General features: G+C 42.6%; 1 protein-coding gene across 1 annotated transcript; it reads left to right on the forward strand.

Annotated features, from left to right (window-relative positions):
- Positions 1-1,926: 1,926 nt before the first annotated feature.
- On the forward strand, positions 1,927-19,747 carry LOC131196969 (vomeronasal type-2 receptor 26-like). Its single transcript, XM_058180497.1, has 4 exons — positions 1,927-1,953; positions 8,461-8,700; positions 14,127-14,253; positions 18,843-19,747. The coding sequence occupies exons 1-4, from the start codon at positions 1,927-1,929 to the stop codon at positions 19,745-19,747; spliced, it is 1,299 nt and encodes a 432-aa protein (XP_058036480.1).
- The last annotated feature ends 612 nt before the right edge of the window (positions 19,748-20,359 follow it).

Consider the following 20,359-nt stretch of genomic DNA (forward strand, 5'->3'; position numbering starts at 1 on the left):
ACTACTTACTGAATCTGCACTACTATTAATTTTCTCATAATTCCCATCACCAATCTCTTTCCACTTATGACTGTATGACTGTAACTTGTTGCTGGTAATCCTTATGATTTATATTGATATACTGACCATCAATTGTGTTGTAAATGTTGTACCTTGATAAACATATATTTTCTTTTATGTACACTGAGAGTATATGCACCAAGACAAGTTCCTTGTGTGTCCAATCACACTTGGCCAATAAAAAATTCTATTCTATTCTATTCTATTCTATTCTATTCTATTCTATTCTATTCTATTCTATTCTATTCTATTCTATTCTATTCTTTCACATCTTATTTTTTCCCCACAACAATACTGTCTTAGGCCCAGTACTCTTCAACATCTTCATCAATGACTTGGACGAGGGGATAGATGGGGAACTCATCAAATTTGCAGATGACACCAAGCTGGCAGGAATAGCCAACACTCCAGAAGATAGGCTCAAGTTACAGAAAGATCTTGACAGACTTGAACATTGGGCACTATCTAACAAAATGAAATTCAAAAGTGAAAAAAGTAAGGTTCTACATTTAGGCCAAAAAAAACCCAAAATGCACAGGTACCGTATATGTGATACCTTGCTCAATAGTAGTAACTGTGAGAGGGATCTTGGAGTCCTAGTGGACAACCATTTAGATATGAGCCAGCTGTGTGCAGCAGCTGCTAAAAAAGCTAACACAGTTCTGGGCTGTATAAACAGAGGGATAGAATCAAGATCACATGAAGTGTTAGTGCCACTTTATAATGCCTTGGTAAGGCCACGCTTGGAATACTGCATTCAGTTTTGGTCTCCGCGATGTAAAAAGGATGCTGAGACTCTAGAAAGAGTGCAGAGAAGAGCAACAAAGATGATTAGGGGACTGGAGGCTAAAACATATGAAGAACGGTTGCAGGAACTGGGTATTTCTAGTTTAATAAAAAGAAGGACTAGGGGAGACATGATAGCAGTGTTCCAATATCTCAGGGGTTGCCACAAAAAAGAGGGAGTCAGGCTGTTCACCTGAGGGTAGAACAAGAAGCAATGGGTGGAAGCTGATCAAGGAAAGAAGCAACTTAGAACTAAGGAGAAATTTCCTGACAGTTAGAATAATTAATAAGTGGAGCAACTTGCCTGCAGAAGTTGTGAATGCTCCAACACTGGAAATTTTTAAGAAAATGTTGGATAACCAGCTGTCTGAGATGGTGTAGGGTTTCCTGGCTGGGCAGGGGGTTGGACAAGAAGGCCTCCAAGGTCCCTTCCCACTCTGTTGTTATATTATATATTATATTAAATTTGGACTAAGAGGGAAGGACAGATCCAAGGTCACCAAGCTGGATTTCATGGCTAAGGAGGGACTAGAACTCACAATATCTCTGGCTTTCTAGCCTGGTTCTTTAACCACTATATCAAACTAACCAGGGATGGTATTCACTTACTTTCCCTACTGGTTCGCAAACGTGAGCACTCCCTGTCCACGCCGTTCTACACATGAGCTTTGCTGGTGCATGCGCCATCCGTGCATGCGCCTGGCTTAAAAAACGTGCCTAAAATAGGATGGCATAGAGCCGGGGCGGGTGGACGGGCCCACCAGTGATTTCTACTGCCGGTTCAGGTGAACCGGTCCAAACCGGCTGAATACCACCAATGAAACTGACTCCTTAAAAAGAAGGCTCACTAAGAAGTATTTAGAAGAGGCTATGTGAGAAAATACAATTGATCTTTAAGGAATGTTCAAAGATCACTAAGTAATTGTGGAATAGAGGAATTGGGTGGATGAATGCTCTGTATTTTTCTAGGGCATGCTGAAGCCATAGAATTATATATGTTTCCTAACTTTAACTAAAACCAAGAATCCATCTTGAAACTGAGTAACTGTTGTGGTCCGTCGGCAGCCTACAGTGCTGGCAATGGCGTCGGACAATGATGAGGCTGAGGTGAGGCCAGGGCCATCGGGAAGTGAGGTGCGGACTCCAGAGCCTCCAGAGCCTGATAGTAGTGAGGCAGAGGAACAGGAGGAGCCTATTCCTAATGCTTGCATGAGAAGAGCTGCCAAAAGGCAAGAGCAGCTCAAGCAGAGAGGACAATTCGGGAGTAGGGCTAAGAGATGTTTGGCCCCTCCCATAAGGTTTAATAAGAGACCAGCACAGGTGTTTCAGCTTGCTGGAAAACAATGTTGTAGCTGCATCCTCTGCTTCATGTTTTGGTGAATTCTGGACATTTAACAGGAAGGGCCTTTGGCAGTTTGCTGAATTGGACTCAGGTTTGTGAGATAACTGATGAATTTGTATTTGGGAGGCATTTGTTTTACTCTAAGTTGAATGATGCTGGGAATGAAGTAATTCCCAGCTGTTCGAATAAAGTTTATTTTATCACAGACTGAGTTTGTTGCTACCTACTTGGGTCTGGGTCACAACAGTGACATAATAGACTTCAAATGAAGGGAGATCAGCAGGAAAGTTCCTTGGAGGAAAGCTGGGATAGGTCTTCAAGAAAAAATAATATGCCAAATGTAAATCAGGATACGTATTGTACCACCTATGGACATATTATGTGGTTAATATCAATATTACAAAAGAATAAAAAGTTCCTAGTGTATCTTCAGTGCAGCAGCAGCCAAAAAGACCAACACAATCCTAAATTGCATTAAGAGGGATACAATCAAGATCAAGTGAGGTACTAATACCACTCTATAAAGCCTTAGTAAGGCCACACCTAGAGTACTGCATCCAGTTTTGGTCATCACACTATAAAAAAGATGTTGAGACTCTAGAAAAAGTGCAGAGGAGAGCAACCAGGATGATGAGGAGACTGGAGACTAAAACATATGAAGAACACTTACAGGAACTGGGCATGGGTAGTCTAGTGAAGAGAAGGACCAGGGGAGACATGATAGCAGTCTTCCAATATTTGAGGGGCTGCCCCAGAGAGGAGGGGGTCAAGCTATTGTCTAAAGCACCTGAACGCCAGAGAAGAAATAATGGATGGAAACTGAACAAGGAGAAATTTAACCTGGAAATCAGAAGACATTTTCTGACAGGGAGAAAAACCAACCAGTGGACAGAAATTGTGGGAGCTTCATCACTTGAAACTTTCAAAAAGAGATTGGACTGCCATTTATCAGAAATGGTGTAAGGTCTCCTGCTTGGTCAGGGGTGGGGGGTTGGACTAGATGACCTACAAGGTCCCTTCCAACTCTGTAAATCTGTTAAACTTTGATCCTTATTATGCTCAATGGTTACTTACAGAGATATATTTGGAGAAGGTAGAGATGTCAGCCATAAGTATCTGGGTTTGGAAGTACCCCTTGAGTAATGATTAAGTTTGTAGGAATAATCACACATCATTATTTTATAGAATAGAATAGAATAGAATTTTTATTGGCCAAGTGTGATTGGACAAACAAGGAATTTGTCTTGGTGCATATGCTCTCAGTGTACATAAAAGAAAAGATACGTTCATCAAGGTACAACATTTACAACACAATTGATGGTCAATATATCAATATAAATCATAAGGATTGCCAGCAACAAGTTACAGTCATACAGTCATAAATGGAAAGAGATTGGTGATGGGAACTGTGAGAAGATTAATAGTAGTGCAGATTTAGTAAATAGTTTGACAGTGTTGATGGAATTATTTGTTTAGCAGAGTGATGGCCTTCGGGAAAAAACTGTTCTTGTGTCTAGTTGTTCTGGTGTGCAGTGCTCTATAGCGTTGTTTTGAGGCTAGTAGTTGAAACAGTTTATGTCCAGGATGTGAGGGGTCTGTAAATATTTTCACGGCCCTCTTATCTTATCAGATATCTCCTTAAAAAGCTAAGAAGATGGTTGCTTCCAAAGTTATTGTATGGAAGTGAAATGATACCTTTCCAAACCCAGGGGGTTCCTTTCACGGAGGTAACTGTTTATTGGCAATTAACCCAAACGATTATCATTGATGCTTTATGACACCGCTGCGACAGCTATCCAGGAAACACTGGAATTCATCAGTCCATCTAGAAGAAGAGGTTATAAAATCTATCATTTTTGTTGATAGTTAAGGGGAAAAGAAACAGGCAGGATCTTATCACTCTGGTGATGTGTGGCGTGTGCTTGTCTATTCTTTGCTGACGTCGTTGATGTCTTTGCGTTGGATGAGAGAACTGACAGAATCATGTCTGCTCCATCAACCAGTTGCTTGATTTAGTCTTCGTGTTCCCAGATTTCATAGCTGACAGAAAATAGCCTAGTCATATCCAGTGTGATTATGAATAGAATAGAATAGAATAGAATAGAATAGAATAGAATAGAATAGAATAGAATAGAATAGAATTTTTCATTGGCCAATTGTGATTGGACACAAAAGGAATTTGTCTTGGTGCATATGCTTTCAGTGTTCATAAAAGGAAAGATCATCAACAATTCTAAGGTACAACACTTAATGATAGTCATAGGGTACAAATAAGCAATCAGGAAACAATCAATAGCAATATAAATCGTAAGGATACAAGCAACAAAGTTACAGTCATACAGTCATAAGTGGAAAGAGATTGGCGATGGGAACGATGAGAAGATTAATAATAGTGCAGATTTAGTAAATAGTTTGACAGTTGAGGGAATTATTTGTTTAGCAGAGTGATGGCTTCCGGGAAAAAACTGTCCTTGTGTCTAGTTGTTCTGGTGTGCAGTGCTCTGTAGCATCGTTTTGAGGGTAGGAGTTGAAACAGTTTATGTCCAGGATGTGAGAGGTCTGTAAATATTTTCACAGCCCTCTTTTTGACTCGTGCAGTATACATGTCCTCAATGGAAGGCAAGTTGGTAGTCATTGTTTTTTTGCAGTTCTAATTATCCTCTGAAGTCCGTGTCTGTCTTGTTGGGTTGCAGAACAGACAGTTATAGAGGTGCAGATGACAGACTCAATAATTCCTCTGTAGAATTGTATCAGCAGTTTCTTGGGCAGTTTGAGCTTTCTGAGTTGGTGCAGAAAGAACATTCTTTGTTGAGCATTTTTGATGATGTTTTTGATGTTAGCTGCCCATTTTAGATCTTGCGATATGGTAGAACCTAGAAATTTGAAGGTATCTACTGTTGATTCTGTGTTGTCTACTATTGTGAGAGGTGGAAGTATGGAAGGGTTTCTCCTAAAGTCCACCACCATTTCTGCGGTTTCGAGTGTGTTCAGTTCCAGATTGTTCCGGTCGCACCACGAGGCTAATTGTTCGACCTCCCATCTGTATGCGGATTCATCATTGTCTCAAATGAGACCGAATAGGTACAAAAGTCCTATTCTAAAGAAAATGCTGAGGGTAGCGATCACACTATGGTTACTGGTTGACTTGGAGGGCCAGATGGATGCCACACCTTGCCCTAGAATTGACCCCTCTCCTATCTTTCATGAGTGGTATCAACCAGGAAACCTCCTCATTGGTGGGATCACAGCTCAGATTATCTATGTACTTGAGGAGCATTCTTTTGATGAGCATCCCTCGCAGAAATCATTTATGCCACCTCTGTAAGTAATTCTTTTTTTCCCCCTTCATGTCACTGGAGATTGAAAAGAAAAGTCTCAATCACCTTCCTATAAAAATTATGCAGAGAATATTGCAAAAAAAAATTTAGAGTAAAGTTTTTATTTTTATTTTTTAACACACAAAAAAAACCATACGATGCATTTTTTTCTGAACAGAATATAAGCCAGGTTACATGTTCATACAAAATATAGTTCTTCTCTAATGCATCTTACACACTTTCATTGATATATTTTCTCTCATTTTTTATTTTCCTTTTTTTATTTCTCTTTGTAAATCTAATTTTACCCATCACCCTAAATTTTAGTTATTATTATATTTAGTTATTTTATTAATTAAACTTTCCCTCTTTCCCCCCTTTCCATTCCCATTTATATTAAACCCTTTTATTCCATAATAATAATAATAATAATAATAATAATAATAATAATAACAACAACAACAACAACAACAACAACAACAACAACAACAACAACAGAGTTGGAAGGGACTTGGAGGTCTTCTAGTCCAACTAGATTAAAGTGGTTGACATTAAGTTTAAATTTAAATTTAAATCTATTAGTTGCTCTAGTATTATTGCAATTAAAGCTGAAGTAGTCTTTAACAGGAAGGACATTACAATAGATGATTCTGTGAGTTAAGCTTAGGTCTTGTCGAAGGCGACAGAGTTCCAAGTTTTCTAAGCCTAGGATTTCGAGTCTGGTGGGATAAGGTATTTTGTTGTTTTCAGAGAAATGGAGAACTCTTCTTGTAAAATATTTCTGGACATGTTCAATTGTATTGATGTCAGAGATGTGGTGAGGGTTCCAAACAGGAAAGCTGTATTCTAGAATTGGTCTAGCAAATGTTTTATATGCTCTGGTTAGTAGTGTGGTGTTTTTGGAAAAGAAGCTACGCAAAATTAGGTTTACAACTCTTAGAGCTTTTTTTGCTATGTAGTTGCAGTGGGCTTTGGCACTTAGATCATTTGACATGAAAACTCCAAGGTCTTTAATGGGATGGGGGTCGTCTGTAAGGTAATGTCCATCTAGTATGTACTTAGTTTTTGGGTTCTTTTTTCCTATATGTAAGACTGAGCATTGGCTGGTTGAAATTTGGAGCTGCCAATTTTTAGACCAAGCGGTTAGATGATCAAGGTCATTTTGAATGATAGAAGTATTGTCTGTGATGTTAAATAAATCACATGATCTTGATTCTATCCCTCTGTTTATGCAGCCCAGAACTGTGTTGGCTTTTTCGGCAGCTGCTGCACACTGCTGGCTCATATCTAAATGGTTGTCCACTAGGACTCCAAGATCCCTCTCACAGTTACTACTATTGAGCAAGGTATCACATATACTGTACCTGTGCATTTTGGGGTTTTTTTTGCCTAAATGTAGAACCTTACTTTTTTCACTGTTGAATTTCATTTTGTTAGATAAGCTTTGACTTCTTAGTGCAGTCTACAGTTCTCAGATTTCTTGATAAAAATCTATTTTAGCATCAAATCATGGAATAAAAAATATTCTAAATCCCCATTGGGATAGCTGGGATCTGAAGGCTTCTCCTTCAGTAGACAAAGCTCTGAGCATGAGTGGGTTTGTTTAACTTGTCACAGATGTTCACCAAAAGTGTATGTAGTGGTGAGATCTATGCAGTTACATATAAGGATTGCAAGAAAGGCAAACCAGCACAATAAGTATTATTTCGGAAGAAGTGGAAATAAGATTTGGAAGGAATAAGTAAAAAACCACTGTAAGAATGAACTCAAAAAAATTCATTTAGGCTGCAACTGGATCTTGCAGTAATAACTGGAAGATCTGCAAGAAGTTATCATTTGCCTGCAAGAAAGAATTGATGGGCTCACAAAAGCCTGAGCACGTCAGTACCTGGCAACAACAGAATAGAAGAGAAAGAATTGGAGAAAAGCACAAAAAGTAAGATCTGAGAATAGACATAGAAGATCTGTGGCAAAAGAAAGCAAAGGTAGTACCAATAATAATAACTGCCTTCGGTGCCCAATCCCCAAACAAATGGGGCACCACTTGAATACCATGGACACTGACAAAATCACCATCAGCCAATTGCAAAAGGAAACCTTACTCGGAACAGCTTATATCCTACAACAATATCTTTAACAACATCAGACATCAACTTAAGCCTATTTCAGGTCCTTGGGAAGGCCTCGATAAGTAGACAAAAGATGCTAAATACAGTCTACGTATCTGAATGATGTGCAACCAACCACCAGAAATAATAACAAGCTACCAATTTTTACAGATTAACAGAGTTGGAAGAGACCTTGTAGGTCATCCAGTCCAATGTTTGAGGGGCTGCCACAGAGAGGAAGGGGTCAAGCTATTTTCCAAAGCACCTGAAGGCCAGAAAAGGAATAATGGATGGAAACTGAACAAGGAGAGATTCAACCTGGAAGTCAAGAGAAATTCTCTGACAGTGAAAACAATCAACCGATGGAACAGAAGTTACCTTCAGAAGTTGTGGGAGCTTCATCACTGGAGGCTTTCAAGAAGAGATTGGACTGTCGTTAGTCAGAAACGGTGGAGGGTCTTCTGCTTGGGTGGAGGGTTGGACTAGATATCCTACAAGGTCCAACTCTGTTAATCTGAATCTATACCTGACTACTGTTGTTCAACCAACCATAATAATAAGAATCTTCTGGCTTTCTAGCTTCGCAATTAAATTGCACAGCATCTTTCCTGCAAACTGGTCCCATTGTAGACCTCTGTTTCGTGATGCACAATATGTTCCTCCTAGGTATTTATATCTAATGTTTTATCACAATGTCCAAGTTTCTTTGGGGCTATAATTGGTGCTTCGCTGAATATGTTCTTCTCGCTTCGATTCTTTCGCATTTCTGATACCCCTCAAATATCTTTTCAGCGCTGCTTTAAAGTTTTATCAGCATTCCCTGAGTTTGGCATTCGCCGTGAAACAGATCAACTCAAACCCAAGTCTCTTATCTAATGTTACCCTGGGATTTTTCATCTGTGACAACTATTTTGATGCCCGGCTGACGTACCGTTCCACTTTGGAGCTGCTCTTCCGATCCGATCAGTTGGTTGTCAACTACAGATGTGATATCAAGGAGAATCTGGTTGTGGCTATTATTGGTGGATTTGGTGCTGATATCTCATTCTTCATGTCAGATATCATAAATCTTTATAAAATACCACAGGTAAGATATAATTAACAACATATATGAAAACTCATCCATATGGCAAAATTGAAAGGAAAGCAGAAATTCTATTCCAAGTAGGGGTTACATTCAGCTTCAATCAATAGCAATAGTACTTAGATTTATATACCACTTCATAGTGCTTTATAGCTCTCTCTAAGCAGTTTACACAATCAGCCTATCACCCCCAACAATCTGGGTCCTCATTTTACTGACCTCGGAAGGAAGGAAGGCTGAGTCAACCTTGAGCCAGCCAGAATTGAACTGTCGAATTGCTGGCAGTCAGCAGTCAGCAGAATTAGCCTGCAGTGTTGCTGTCAGGGTTCCAAGTAACAGCCCAGATGAAATCAAAACTCCAAGGCAGGGTTCCTCAAAGTGTAGATTTATTAAAGGTAAAGGTTCCCCTCACACATACATGCTAGTCATTCCTGACTCTAGAGGACGGTGCTTATCACCATTTCAAAGCCAGAGGGCCAAAGCTGTCTGAAGACATCTCCGTGGTCATGTGGCCAGCATGACTAAACACCAAAGGCACACGGAATGCTATTACCTTCCCACCAAAGATGGTCCCTATTTTTCTACTTGCATTTTTTACGTGCTTTCAAACTGCTAGGTTGGCAGAAACTGGGACAAGTATAGGGAGCTCACCCTGTTATGTGGCACTAGGGATTCGAACCGCTGAACTGCCGACCTTTCAATCGACAAGCTTGAGTGTCTTAGCCACTGAGCCACCTCATCCCCTATAGATTTATTAGGCATGTCATATTGGCATTGCTGGTGGAAAACTGACTCTGAAGCTCCCCAGGTTTTCCCCACCCAGTTCAAAATCCAAAGTTCTTCCCCCCATGACACACAACCATCACATGCCCCAATCAGGACACTGTCCCCATCCCGGATGTCTCCCATCCATTCCCCTCTAGGTGCTGGTGAGAGTGTCCTTGGTTCCCAGAAAAATGAATCTTATTTTGGCTACGTATTCTCCCCAGCTATCTCTACTCCCCCCTCCCTTTCCCACAGCTCCATCCAGTCTCGCTGTGGCAAACCTTAAGACATTCAGAGATGGCTCCAGGGTTGACAATTGCATTTTAACCACTTAATCACGGATCTTAAAAGGCCTGTTGAAATTTTGGGAGTTGCAGTTAAGCCACTTGAAATTATGAAAATAGTTTGTCAAAAATGGTGTCCAAGAAAGGGAGCAGAACCTGAGAGCTGCTAATATAAGAGTAAGTTCATCCTCAGCTATAGAAGCTTATGTTCATGTCCATCATTCCCATCCAGTCAAATCTACCAGGTGCATGAAGAAAAGGCAGGATGGGCCTTTGCAAAGCAATAAGGCAGTGTTCCATTTATTACCATTTGGTGAATAGTGATCATAATGACCAGAGCTTTCTTTACAATTGTAAATGGAAGCCCATGCGAAGAAAGAGCTTGGGGAAACATATGTATCTGCATGTTCTTTAAGAAGATATATCATTCTCAGCAGGGGTGGGATGCTGCTGGTTTAACAACCAGTTCGGTGAGCGCATGCTTTGCCTAAAGTGCTTGCACGCAGTATTGTAAATGGAGCATGTCAGGAAATTGTTATTTTCCTAACTAGTTGGCTAGGCAATATATAAACTAACTATGTATGTTTATAAAAAGGCATGATATTGCTTTAAGGCTGTGTTACATCATTGCAAGCATCCTGATTGGTTGAGCTCTGTAGCCAATGTATAAAAGGAGTACTAAATTATGGTTTGTGGGGAATCTACAGGGACACTACAGCATTGTAACCTGATGACATGCTACAACTGTATATTTGAGCTTTATGATCATTGTTTGATCATGGCTAGTTACCGATTCCTCAAGATACTGACTGTTGTGTATTGAACTGTGCTTTGCCGAACTGAAAGAAAACCTTGTTTGTTGTGCAAGTCTATGTTGGTAAGAAGACTGACTGACTGAATTTATATGTGTATGACCTGGAATTGTTTTTGGACTATGACTTTGCCTTTTCCCTAAAAGTAAAGGAATATCAAACCCCAGTTTGTCTGCAAGTGACTGTTATTGTATACACCCAGTCTCAGTCATTTTCATGCATAGGGTACTCTGCTCAATAGTCCACAACCTTGGTTGTGAACCCAGATTATCCTTAACAGAGCATTTAGAAACTCAGCTGCTTACCTTCCAAGTCAGCAACGGTAAGTAGAACAATAGGGGGGGGGAAATCAGCTCTGCTGCATGATTGAGATGAGCTAGAAAGCAGGAAATAAAGGACAGGATAGGGCTGGGGCAGGTGGGTAGGGCCAGCTGATCATCGGAGCTACCAGTTCGCCTGAATCGGTCCAAATCGGCTGAATATCAGCTCTGATTCTCAGGTGATTCATGACATTCCAACCATAGCCAACAAAATGCACATTGTATTTTAGCTGTCCTATGGGTCATTTGCTCCCGGGAAGCTAGGAACAAAGATGGCTGCTCCCTTTTACCGCCTGGCTCCCAACGAAACCCTTCAGACTGTGGGGATTGTTTACTTGCTGAAGCATTTCGGATGGATGTGGATTGGCCTTTTTATTCTGGATGATGACAGTGGAGACAAGTTCTTCAAAGCCCTGGAACCACGTCTTTCAGAGAACCGGATCTGCTCTGCCTTTGTGGAGAGGCTGCCGAAGCAGGCATTCTTTTTTATGTTTCACGGCGATTTAATACAGATGATAAATATTTACTTGAATCACCCTGTGGTCAATACATTCATCTTCTATGGGGAAAGCACCACAGCAATGCTTCTGTTTATGTTCATGAAACTCCTAGTGATAACCTGTGGAAAAATGTGGATTCTGACAGCTCAAATGGATTTAACGTTAACGAGTCTTCACCGGCCCTCAGATTTGCAAATGTTTGACGGAGCGATTTCCTTTGCTATTCATTCCAAGGAACTGCCAGGGTTTGATGGATTCCTTGGGGAAATAAAACCATTTCAGACCCAACGAGACAGTTTGTTGAAAGACTTCTGGGAACAAGGCTTTGATTGTGGCTTTTCGGGAAGCAGTAAGCCAGTGGAAAGTGACGGCGCATGTACTGGGAAGGAAGATCTAAGAAACCTTCCCAGGCATTTATTTGAAATGACCGGCCACAGTTACAGTATCTACAATGCAGTCTCTGCTGTAGCGCATGGTGTTCATGACATGAACTTACTTAGGTCTAAATACAAAAAAGTAGCAAAGAGAACAAAGGATGAACTTCAAGATCAAGGCACCTGGAAGGTAAAAGCTTGTGAATCAAACAGCTTTATTGCCAGGAGCAAATTAGTGCCATGTAAATGTATACCGAGTTTCTAGCACTTTCTCAAATGAATGATGATGTAGTGGTGTATAAAAGTCCTGTGAAAAGTGACTTATTGACTTCTGCAAATATGTTGATGGCAGAGGTGGTATTCCGCCGGTTCATATTGGTTCACCTGAACCGGTAGCAGAAACCGTGGGTGGGCTCAGCCACCCACCCACCCGCCCTGGCTCTATGCCATCCTATTTACCTCATTGGATGTCAGTCGTGTAACATTTCTGTCTTTCTTGTGGGAGCCCATAATTGTGTCTTGTGCAACCTGCCATGGCTTAATGATGGTTCTCTGATGGGCCTCTGGTGGCTCAGACTGCTAAGACAGTCTGTTATTAACACAGCTGCTTGCAATTACTGCAGGTTCAAGTCCCACCAGGCCCAAGGTTGACTCAGCCTTCCATCCTTTATAAGGTAGGTAAAATGAGGACCCAGATTGTTGGGGGCAATAAAAAGTTGACTTTGTATATAATATACAAATGGATGAAGACTATTGCTAACATAGTGTAAGCTGCCCTGAGTCTTTGGAGAAGGGCGGGATATAAATGCAAATAAAAAAAATTGACTGAAAGCAATCAGTGGGACTTAAGTAATGCAAATTTCACTTCCATAGAGATAAATTTCAGGAAGTTTGATGTAATCCACTGTATTGTTTCAAATGATACGTTCCTTCTCGTTTTTATTTAGCTTCACTGGTTCCTTCAAGGCCTTTCATTCAATAATTCTCTTGGAGAAACTGTGTCCATCGACCACCATGGAGAAGTGCTTTCTGGATTCGATATTACAAATGTGGTCATGTTTCCAAACAATTCATACCGTAAAGTGAAAATCGGAAAGATGGATCCCAAAGCATTTGACGGAGATGAATTTGTGATTCATGAAAACTTAATTGCGTGGCCCAAATATTTTAAGAGGGTATGGATTTTGAGAGATTTTATTATTTTGGATGAAAGGTTTGGAGATCCATGATGAGTTTGTACAGCTTGCTTTCATATCTGTTAATCAATTGAAATTAAACATTCTGTACACAGCATATGACTGATTTTCTTACTCTGGAGGAATTATAATTGACAAATGTGGGAAAGTGGGGAATTTTGGGAAGCTGCTCAGTTAGCTGTGTAAAAATATTGTAAAAAGGTGAGTAACTGATTCCTGATGTGATGGTTAAGGAACAGAAAGACCATCAACTACGAAGACTAGGAAGACTATTGTAAACTTTAATCCAGTGGTGAAATGTAAAATTTGTTACTATCGGTTCTGTGGGCGTGGCTTGGTGGGGAGGAGTAATGTGACTGGGTGGGTGTGACCAACTTTTTTTTAAAACTTTTAAAAGCATTTTTTCTACAACCTCTTTGGCCGAAGAGGTTGTAAAAAAATGCTTTTAAAAGGCTCCTTTGATGATCCCAGCTGAGTTGCCTAATCGTCAGAGGCTTTTCTTTTCTTTTAAAAGCAATTTTTTTTGCCTTTAAAAGAAAAAAAAGCTTCTGACGATCAGGCAACTCAGCTGGGATCATCAGAGGAGCCTTTTAAAAGCCTTTTTTCTATAACCTCTTCGGCTGAGGAAGTTGTAGAAAAAATGCTTTTAAAAGCCTCTGACGATCCCAGCTTAGCCGCGCGATCATCAGAGGCTTTTTTTTTACTTTTAAAAGCATTTTTTCAGCTGACGAAAAAATGCTTTTAGAAGTAAAAAAAAATCCCTCTGATGATCGCATGGCTCAGCTGGGCGGGGGGGTGGGGGGCAGGGATTTTTGCTACCAGTTCTCCAAACCACCTGCCACCATTGCTACTGGATCAGGCAATCCAGTCCAAACTGGGAGCATTTCACCCCTGCTCTAAACTCTTAATGCCCAGAGTGAATTTTTATTTGTCTGCTTGTATTAAGTTTGGTATTAAATATAACTTCAGGTATTTTAAAAAATTATTTATCTTTCTTCCATTAATCCAGAGAGGGAAAAGGTAGGAATATTTAGAAAGTGTGGGAGAAATTTCCAAGTGTGGCCCTTCATTTCACGATCCTACTTGTTACTCTGTTTATGCAGGTATGTAGATTAGAGAATGTTTGACCTGTATTATTTAAGTCTTAAATCTTGGATTCCATCCTCGTTTGTCAATAGATCTTGCCCCATTCAGTCTGTAATGACCCCTGTCCTGCTGGCTATCAGAAGAAAAAGAAAGAAGGGGAGAAATTTTGTTGCTATGATTGCGATCCATGTTCTGAGGGGAAAATGTCAAACATGTCAGGTAAATTATAATCTATTTTACTCAACTTTATTATACACTGCACTGTGATAATATTATATTCTCACTGCAAAATTAACCAAATAGAGAATTACTTGGTGGCTTTCCTAGTTCGGAATCTGCCAGACATATTCAATGAAGCCAAGTTCATCATTTTTAGCATGCTGGTATTTTGCGGTGTTTGGTTGTCTTTTGTTCCAATTTATTTATTTATTTATTTATTTATTTATTTATTTATTTATTTATTTATTTATTTATTCAATTTCTATACCGCCCTTCTCCCGAAGGACTCAGGGCGGTGTACAGGCAAGAATAAAACAGATGGTACAATATACAAATTTAAAATGCAGTTAAAAAACTTATTTTAAAATTGGCCTGAGAAGTAAAATATGTAATAAGCTAAAAAACCCCATTTAAAATTAGTTAATAAGAATTTAAAATTTGTTAAAATCAATTTAAGCCAGCCCCGCGCGAATAAAAAGATGTGTCTTCAGTTCGCGACGGAATGTCCGAAGGTCAGGAATTTGGCGTAAACCCGGGGGAAATTCGTTCCAGAGTGTGGGAGCCCCCACAGAGAAGGCCCTTCCCCTGGGGGCCGCCAGCCGACATTGCTTGGCGGACAGCACCCTGAGAAGTCCCTCTCTGTGAGAGCGTACGGGTCGGTGGGAGGCATGTGGTAACAGCAGGCGGTCCCGTAAGTACCCAGGCCCTAAGCCATGGAGCGCTTTAAAGGTAGTAACCAACACCTTAAAGTGCACTCGAGAGGCCACAGGTAGCCAGTGCAGTCTGCGCAGGAGCGGTGTTATATGGGAGCTACGCGGAGCTCCTTCTATCACCCGCGCAGCTGCATTCTGGACTAACTGAAGCCTCCGAGTGCACTTCAAGGGGAGCCCCATGTAGAGAGCATTACAATAATCCAAGCGAGAGGTAACGAGCGCATGAGTGACCGCACACAAGGCATCCCAATCAAGGAAGGGGCGCAACTGCCAAACCAGGCGAACCTGGTGGAAGGCCCCCCTGGAGACGGCCGTCAAATGATCTTCAAACGACAGCCGTTCATCCAGGAGGACACCTAAGTTGCGCACCCTATCCTTTGGGGCCAATAACTCGCCTCCAACAGTCAGCCGCGGCTGCAGCTGATTGAATCGGGGTGCCGGTATCCACAGCCACTCCGTCTTGGAGGTATTAAGCTTGAACCTGTTTCTCCCCATCCAGACCCGTACGGCTTCCACACACCGGGACAGCACTTCAACAGCTTCATTGGGGTGGCCTGGGGTGGAGAAGTACAGCTGGGTGTCAGCAGCGTACTGCTGATATCTCACCCCAAAGCCACTGATGATCTCCCCCAACGGCTTCATATAGATGTTGAACAGAAGGGACGAGAGAATCGACCCCTGCGGCACCCCACAAGTGAGGTCCCTCGCGGTCGACCTCTGCCCCCCTGTCAACACCGTCTGCGACCGGTCAGAGAGATAGGAGGAGAACCACCGATACACGGTGCCTCCCACTCCCAATCCCCCCAACCGGCGCAGCAGGATACCATGGTCGATGGTATCAAAAGCCGCTGAGAGATCTAATAGGACCAGGGCAGAGGAATAACCCCTGTCCCTGGCCCTCCAGAGATCATCCACCAATGCGACCAAAGCTGTCTCCGTGCTGTACCCGGACCGGAAGCCGGACTGGAACGGGTCTAGATAGATGGCTTCATCCAGGTATTGGGGTAGCTGTCGCGCCACAGCACTCTCTACAACCTTCGCAACAAAGCGAAGGTTGGAGACTGGACGATAATTACCCAAAATAGCTGGGTCCAGGGAGGGCTTCTTGAGGAGGGGTCTCACCACCGCCTCTTTCAAGGCGGCAGGGAAAACCCCTTCCAACAAAGAAGCGTTGATAATCTCCTGGAGCCAGCCTCGTGTCACCTCCTGAGTGGCCAGTACCAACCAGGAAGGACACGGGTCCAGTAAACATGTAGTGGCGTGAAGCCTCCCCAACAACCTGTCCACGTCCTCGGGAGCCACGGGGTCAAACTCATCCCAAATGGACTCAACAAGACGTGTCTCCTCTCCCTCGCTTGGATCATCCCAATTTCGGTCCAGACCATCCCGGAGCTGAGCGATTTTATCGTTTAGATAACCACTAAACTCCTCAGCACGTCCCTGCAACGGGTCATCCCGCACCTCCTGATGAAGGAGGGAGCGGGTCACCCAAAACAGGGTGGCCGGGCAGTTATCTGCCGACGCAATGAGGGTGGAGGCATATGAGTGCCTCGCCTCCCTCATTGCCACTAGGTAGGTCCTAGAATAGGACCTAACTAGTGTCCGATCAGCTTCGGAACGGCTGGACCTCCAGGTGCTCTCTAGACGTCTTCTCCGGCGTTTCATCTCCCTCAGCCCCTCGGAGAACCAAGGGGCCAAACGAATCTGCGCCGGGTCAGAGGTCGCAAAGGCACGACACGGTCCAAGGCCCCAGCCGCGGCCCGCTCCCAGGCCGCAACTAGTTCCTCAGTCGTGCCGTGGGCCAGATCCTCAGGAAATGGCCCAAGCTCCGTCCGGAACCTCTCAGGGTCCATCAGGTGCCTGGGACGGAACCACCATATAGCTTCCGTCTCCCTGCGATGGTGGATGGCGGTTCGGAAGTCTAGTCGAAGGAGAAAATGATCGGACCATGACATCGGTTCTGTTACTAAATCATCTAATTCCAGATCATTTAACCACTGACCAGAGATATAAATCATGTCCAGTGTGACTCCCCCCATGTGCGTGGGGCCATCATTTACCCGAATCAGGTCCAAGGCCGTCATGGAAGCCTGGAACTCCCGAGCTGCAGTCGATAGCAAGCCAGCCGATGGCAAGTTGAAATCCCCCATGACTATGAGTCTGGGGGTCTCAACCGCCACAGAGGCAAGTACCTCCAACAGGTCGGGCAGGGCTGTGATCACGCAGCAAGGAGCCAGGTACGCGATCAACAAGCCCAACTGATTCCTATGGCCCCACCTCACATAGAGGGATTCACAACCGGCAATCTGAGGAACAGTGGCCTCCCTCGGTTCTAGATCTTCCTTAATGACAACCGCCACCTCCCCCACCCCTACCTTGGGCCCTCGGCTGGTGAAATGCTCGGAAACCTGGAGGGCACAGCTCAACGAGGGGAACCCCCCCCCCTCCGGACCCAACCAGGTCTCCGTAATGCCCATAAGGTCCGTGGACTCCCCCTGAATAAGATCGCAAATCAGGGGGGCTTTATTAGCCACGGACCGGGCATTACATAACATCAACCAAAGATCCAGGCTCTGAGGATCATGGCCGCCTGAGGAACGGGTAGGGACTGAGGGGCCGGAGCACGTGATCACCGTCAAACATCGAGCACGTGCTCCCCACACTCGATACGCCCCCCCTCCGCCATATCTGCCTCTCCCACTCACCGTACAGATTGAACAACCCTCTAGTCCTGGAACAGAACCCTCCCCCCCTGCCTTCAGACCAGATGTAATAATGTCGCGAACAAGCACAGGGGCTGGATCCCTCCCCGATGGGTTCTCTCCCCACCACAAATCCTCCCCTCCCAACCCTTAAAATCCCCTTTAAAACTCCCCTTAAAAAGTCTATTAAAACAACTAATTAAAAAACCCCTAAGCCTCCTATTTTTCGCATGCCACCTCTCGGGACTCCAAAGCCCGTCCTCAAGGTGGGCCCTCAATAATCTGGAGGGCCAAACCCGCGAGAGAGGGGCATCTCGCAGGGCAAGTAGGTCAGCCACAGTAAATGTTCGCATCACTGAGAAGGTCCGGCAAAAGGCCCATCCTGGGCATCCTTGAGCACCAAAGGAAAGTATATGGTGGTTGTGGAGATCTTCTCCAGCTTAGCTTCTAGTGCTGGATTATTGGGATGTATCTTTTCTCCCAAATACTTCATTATTTTGCTGAGGTCTGAGGAACAACTTGCCCCCAGAAATTGTAAATGCTCCAACACTGGAAGTTTTAAAGAAGAGATTGGAAAACCATTTGTCTGAAGTTGTGTAGGCTTTCCTGACTAAGCAGGGGGTTGTACTAGAAGACCTCCAAGGTCCCTTCCAACTCTGTTATTCTATTCTATTCTAGTTAAAAATGGGATCATCATGTTGATTTTTTTTTTTATGGACCCTACTGCTCATATGCATCAATACTTAAAAACTGGACAATGAAAGCTTGAAAGGATGGGGTTTTCAGGAAGTTTATGCCATATTTTAAGCATGGTACTGTTTGATCACAATTATAACCAAAAAAGAAGATTCCCACTTCAATAAGTTAATTTTGGTTCTTGTTTTATGATCTATTCCAGTGTTTTTCAAGCTTAGCAACTTTAACACCTGTGGACCTCAATTCCCAAAATTCCCCAGCCATAATTCTGAGATTTAAAGTTTATACTTCTTAAAGTGGATAGGTTAAAGGAAAACTGATATAATCAAAGTTAATTAGATATTTCACTTGATGCTACAGCAATCATGACAATTAGATTTAATGCCTCATTCTCTCCCTCCCTCCCTCCCTCCCTCTCTGTGACTCTTTGTCTGTCTCTCTCTCTCTCTGTGTCTTTCTCTCTCTCTCTCATTTACAGATATGATTGCCTGTTCTGAATGTCCAGAAGATCAATATCCAAGTAAGGACAAAATTCGATGTATCCCCAAAACCATAACTTTCCTAGCTTATGAAGAACCTCTAGGAATTAGTTTAGCTCTGATTGCTATATTATTTTCAGTCATTACCGTGTTCATATTTGGAATATTTGTCAAGTATAAGGACACGCCTATTGTTAAAGCGAACAACAAGGAACTCACCTACACTCTCCTCATCTCCCTTCTGCTTTGCTTCCTCTGCTCTTTTCTTTTCATTGGAAAACCTCTCAAACTGGTTTGCCTCTTCCGGCAATCGGTCTTTGGCCTTGTCTTCTCTGTCGCCATTTCTTCTGTATTGGCCAAAACCATCATGGTCATTGCAGCTTTCATGGCCACCAAACCAGGGTCCGGGATGAGAAAATGGTTGGGGAAAAGATTGTCCTTCTTAATTGTCTTCTTCTGCTCATTCCTTCAAGCAGGCATTTGTCTGGTGTGGATGATCACTTCTCCCCCCTTTCCAGAACTTAACATGAAATCTATGACTGGAGAGATCATAGCAGAATGTAACGAAGGGTCTGTTGTGATGTTTTATCTTGTCTTGGGCTACATGGGGTTTCTGTCTCTGGTGAGCTTCATGGTGGCTTTCCTGGCTAAGAACCTGCCAGACACATTCAATGAAGCCAAGTTCATCACTTTTAGCATGCTGATGTTTTGTAGTGTTTGGTTGTCTTTTGTTCCCACCTATTTGAGCACCAAAGGAAAGTATATGGTGGCTGTGGAGATCTTCTCCATCTTAGCTTCTAGTGCTGGGTTATTGGGATGCATCTTCTTCCCCAAATGCTACATTATTTTGCTGAGGCCTGACCTGAACAGCAAAGAGAAACTTGTAAAGAAAAAGCATTTTTGATTATTAAATTATGGATTGATATATTTCTGCTCTGAAACTGAATGAGCAAACCTCTTCTATGAATAAAAATGGGGCTGGTTTATTGGTTCTGTCAATTTTATTGATATTGTATATCCTTGGCCTATCTAACAGTTTGTCATATTCTTCTGAATGGATATGGAAAATAAAATATTTCACTGTTTCATGAGTCATTTTGCTTTTAATGAAGTATTTTGTTTTAGTTCTGATTATTTACAGGGCCTATTTAAATGGAAAGAATAATTAGGTCTTCTTTACGACTGTGTGCTGGGTGTTAATGGTTAACAATGATCAGATATCTGAGTAATGTTGCTGTTGGTCTGCAACACTTATTTGTTGTCCTAGGTTCCCTGTTAATGTTGTCCTGGGTTCCCGCAGGAACGGGTCTCAGCCCTCGCTGAGACAATTTAGTGGGTCCTCGCAAGGACGAAAGAAGCCAAATAAAAGACACCACACCAGGAGTTCTTCAAAATGAGATAGCACGAAGAAAGGGTTGTAAAAGGAGATCCCCCTTAGATCGCAACAGTCTCTTTTATTATGCAGTTTTAGCAGGGAGGGGTAACTACAGCAATGAGGGAATTAGCATATAGAAAC

This window comes from Ahaetulla prasina, chromosome 4 (assembly GCF_028640845.1).
Source record: "Ahaetulla prasina isolate Xishuangbanna chromosome 4, ASM2864084v1, whole genome shotgun sequence".
In the NCBI taxonomy this organism is placed as follows: Eukaryota; Metazoa; Chordata; class Lepidosauria; order Squamata; family Colubridae; genus Ahaetulla; species Ahaetulla prasina.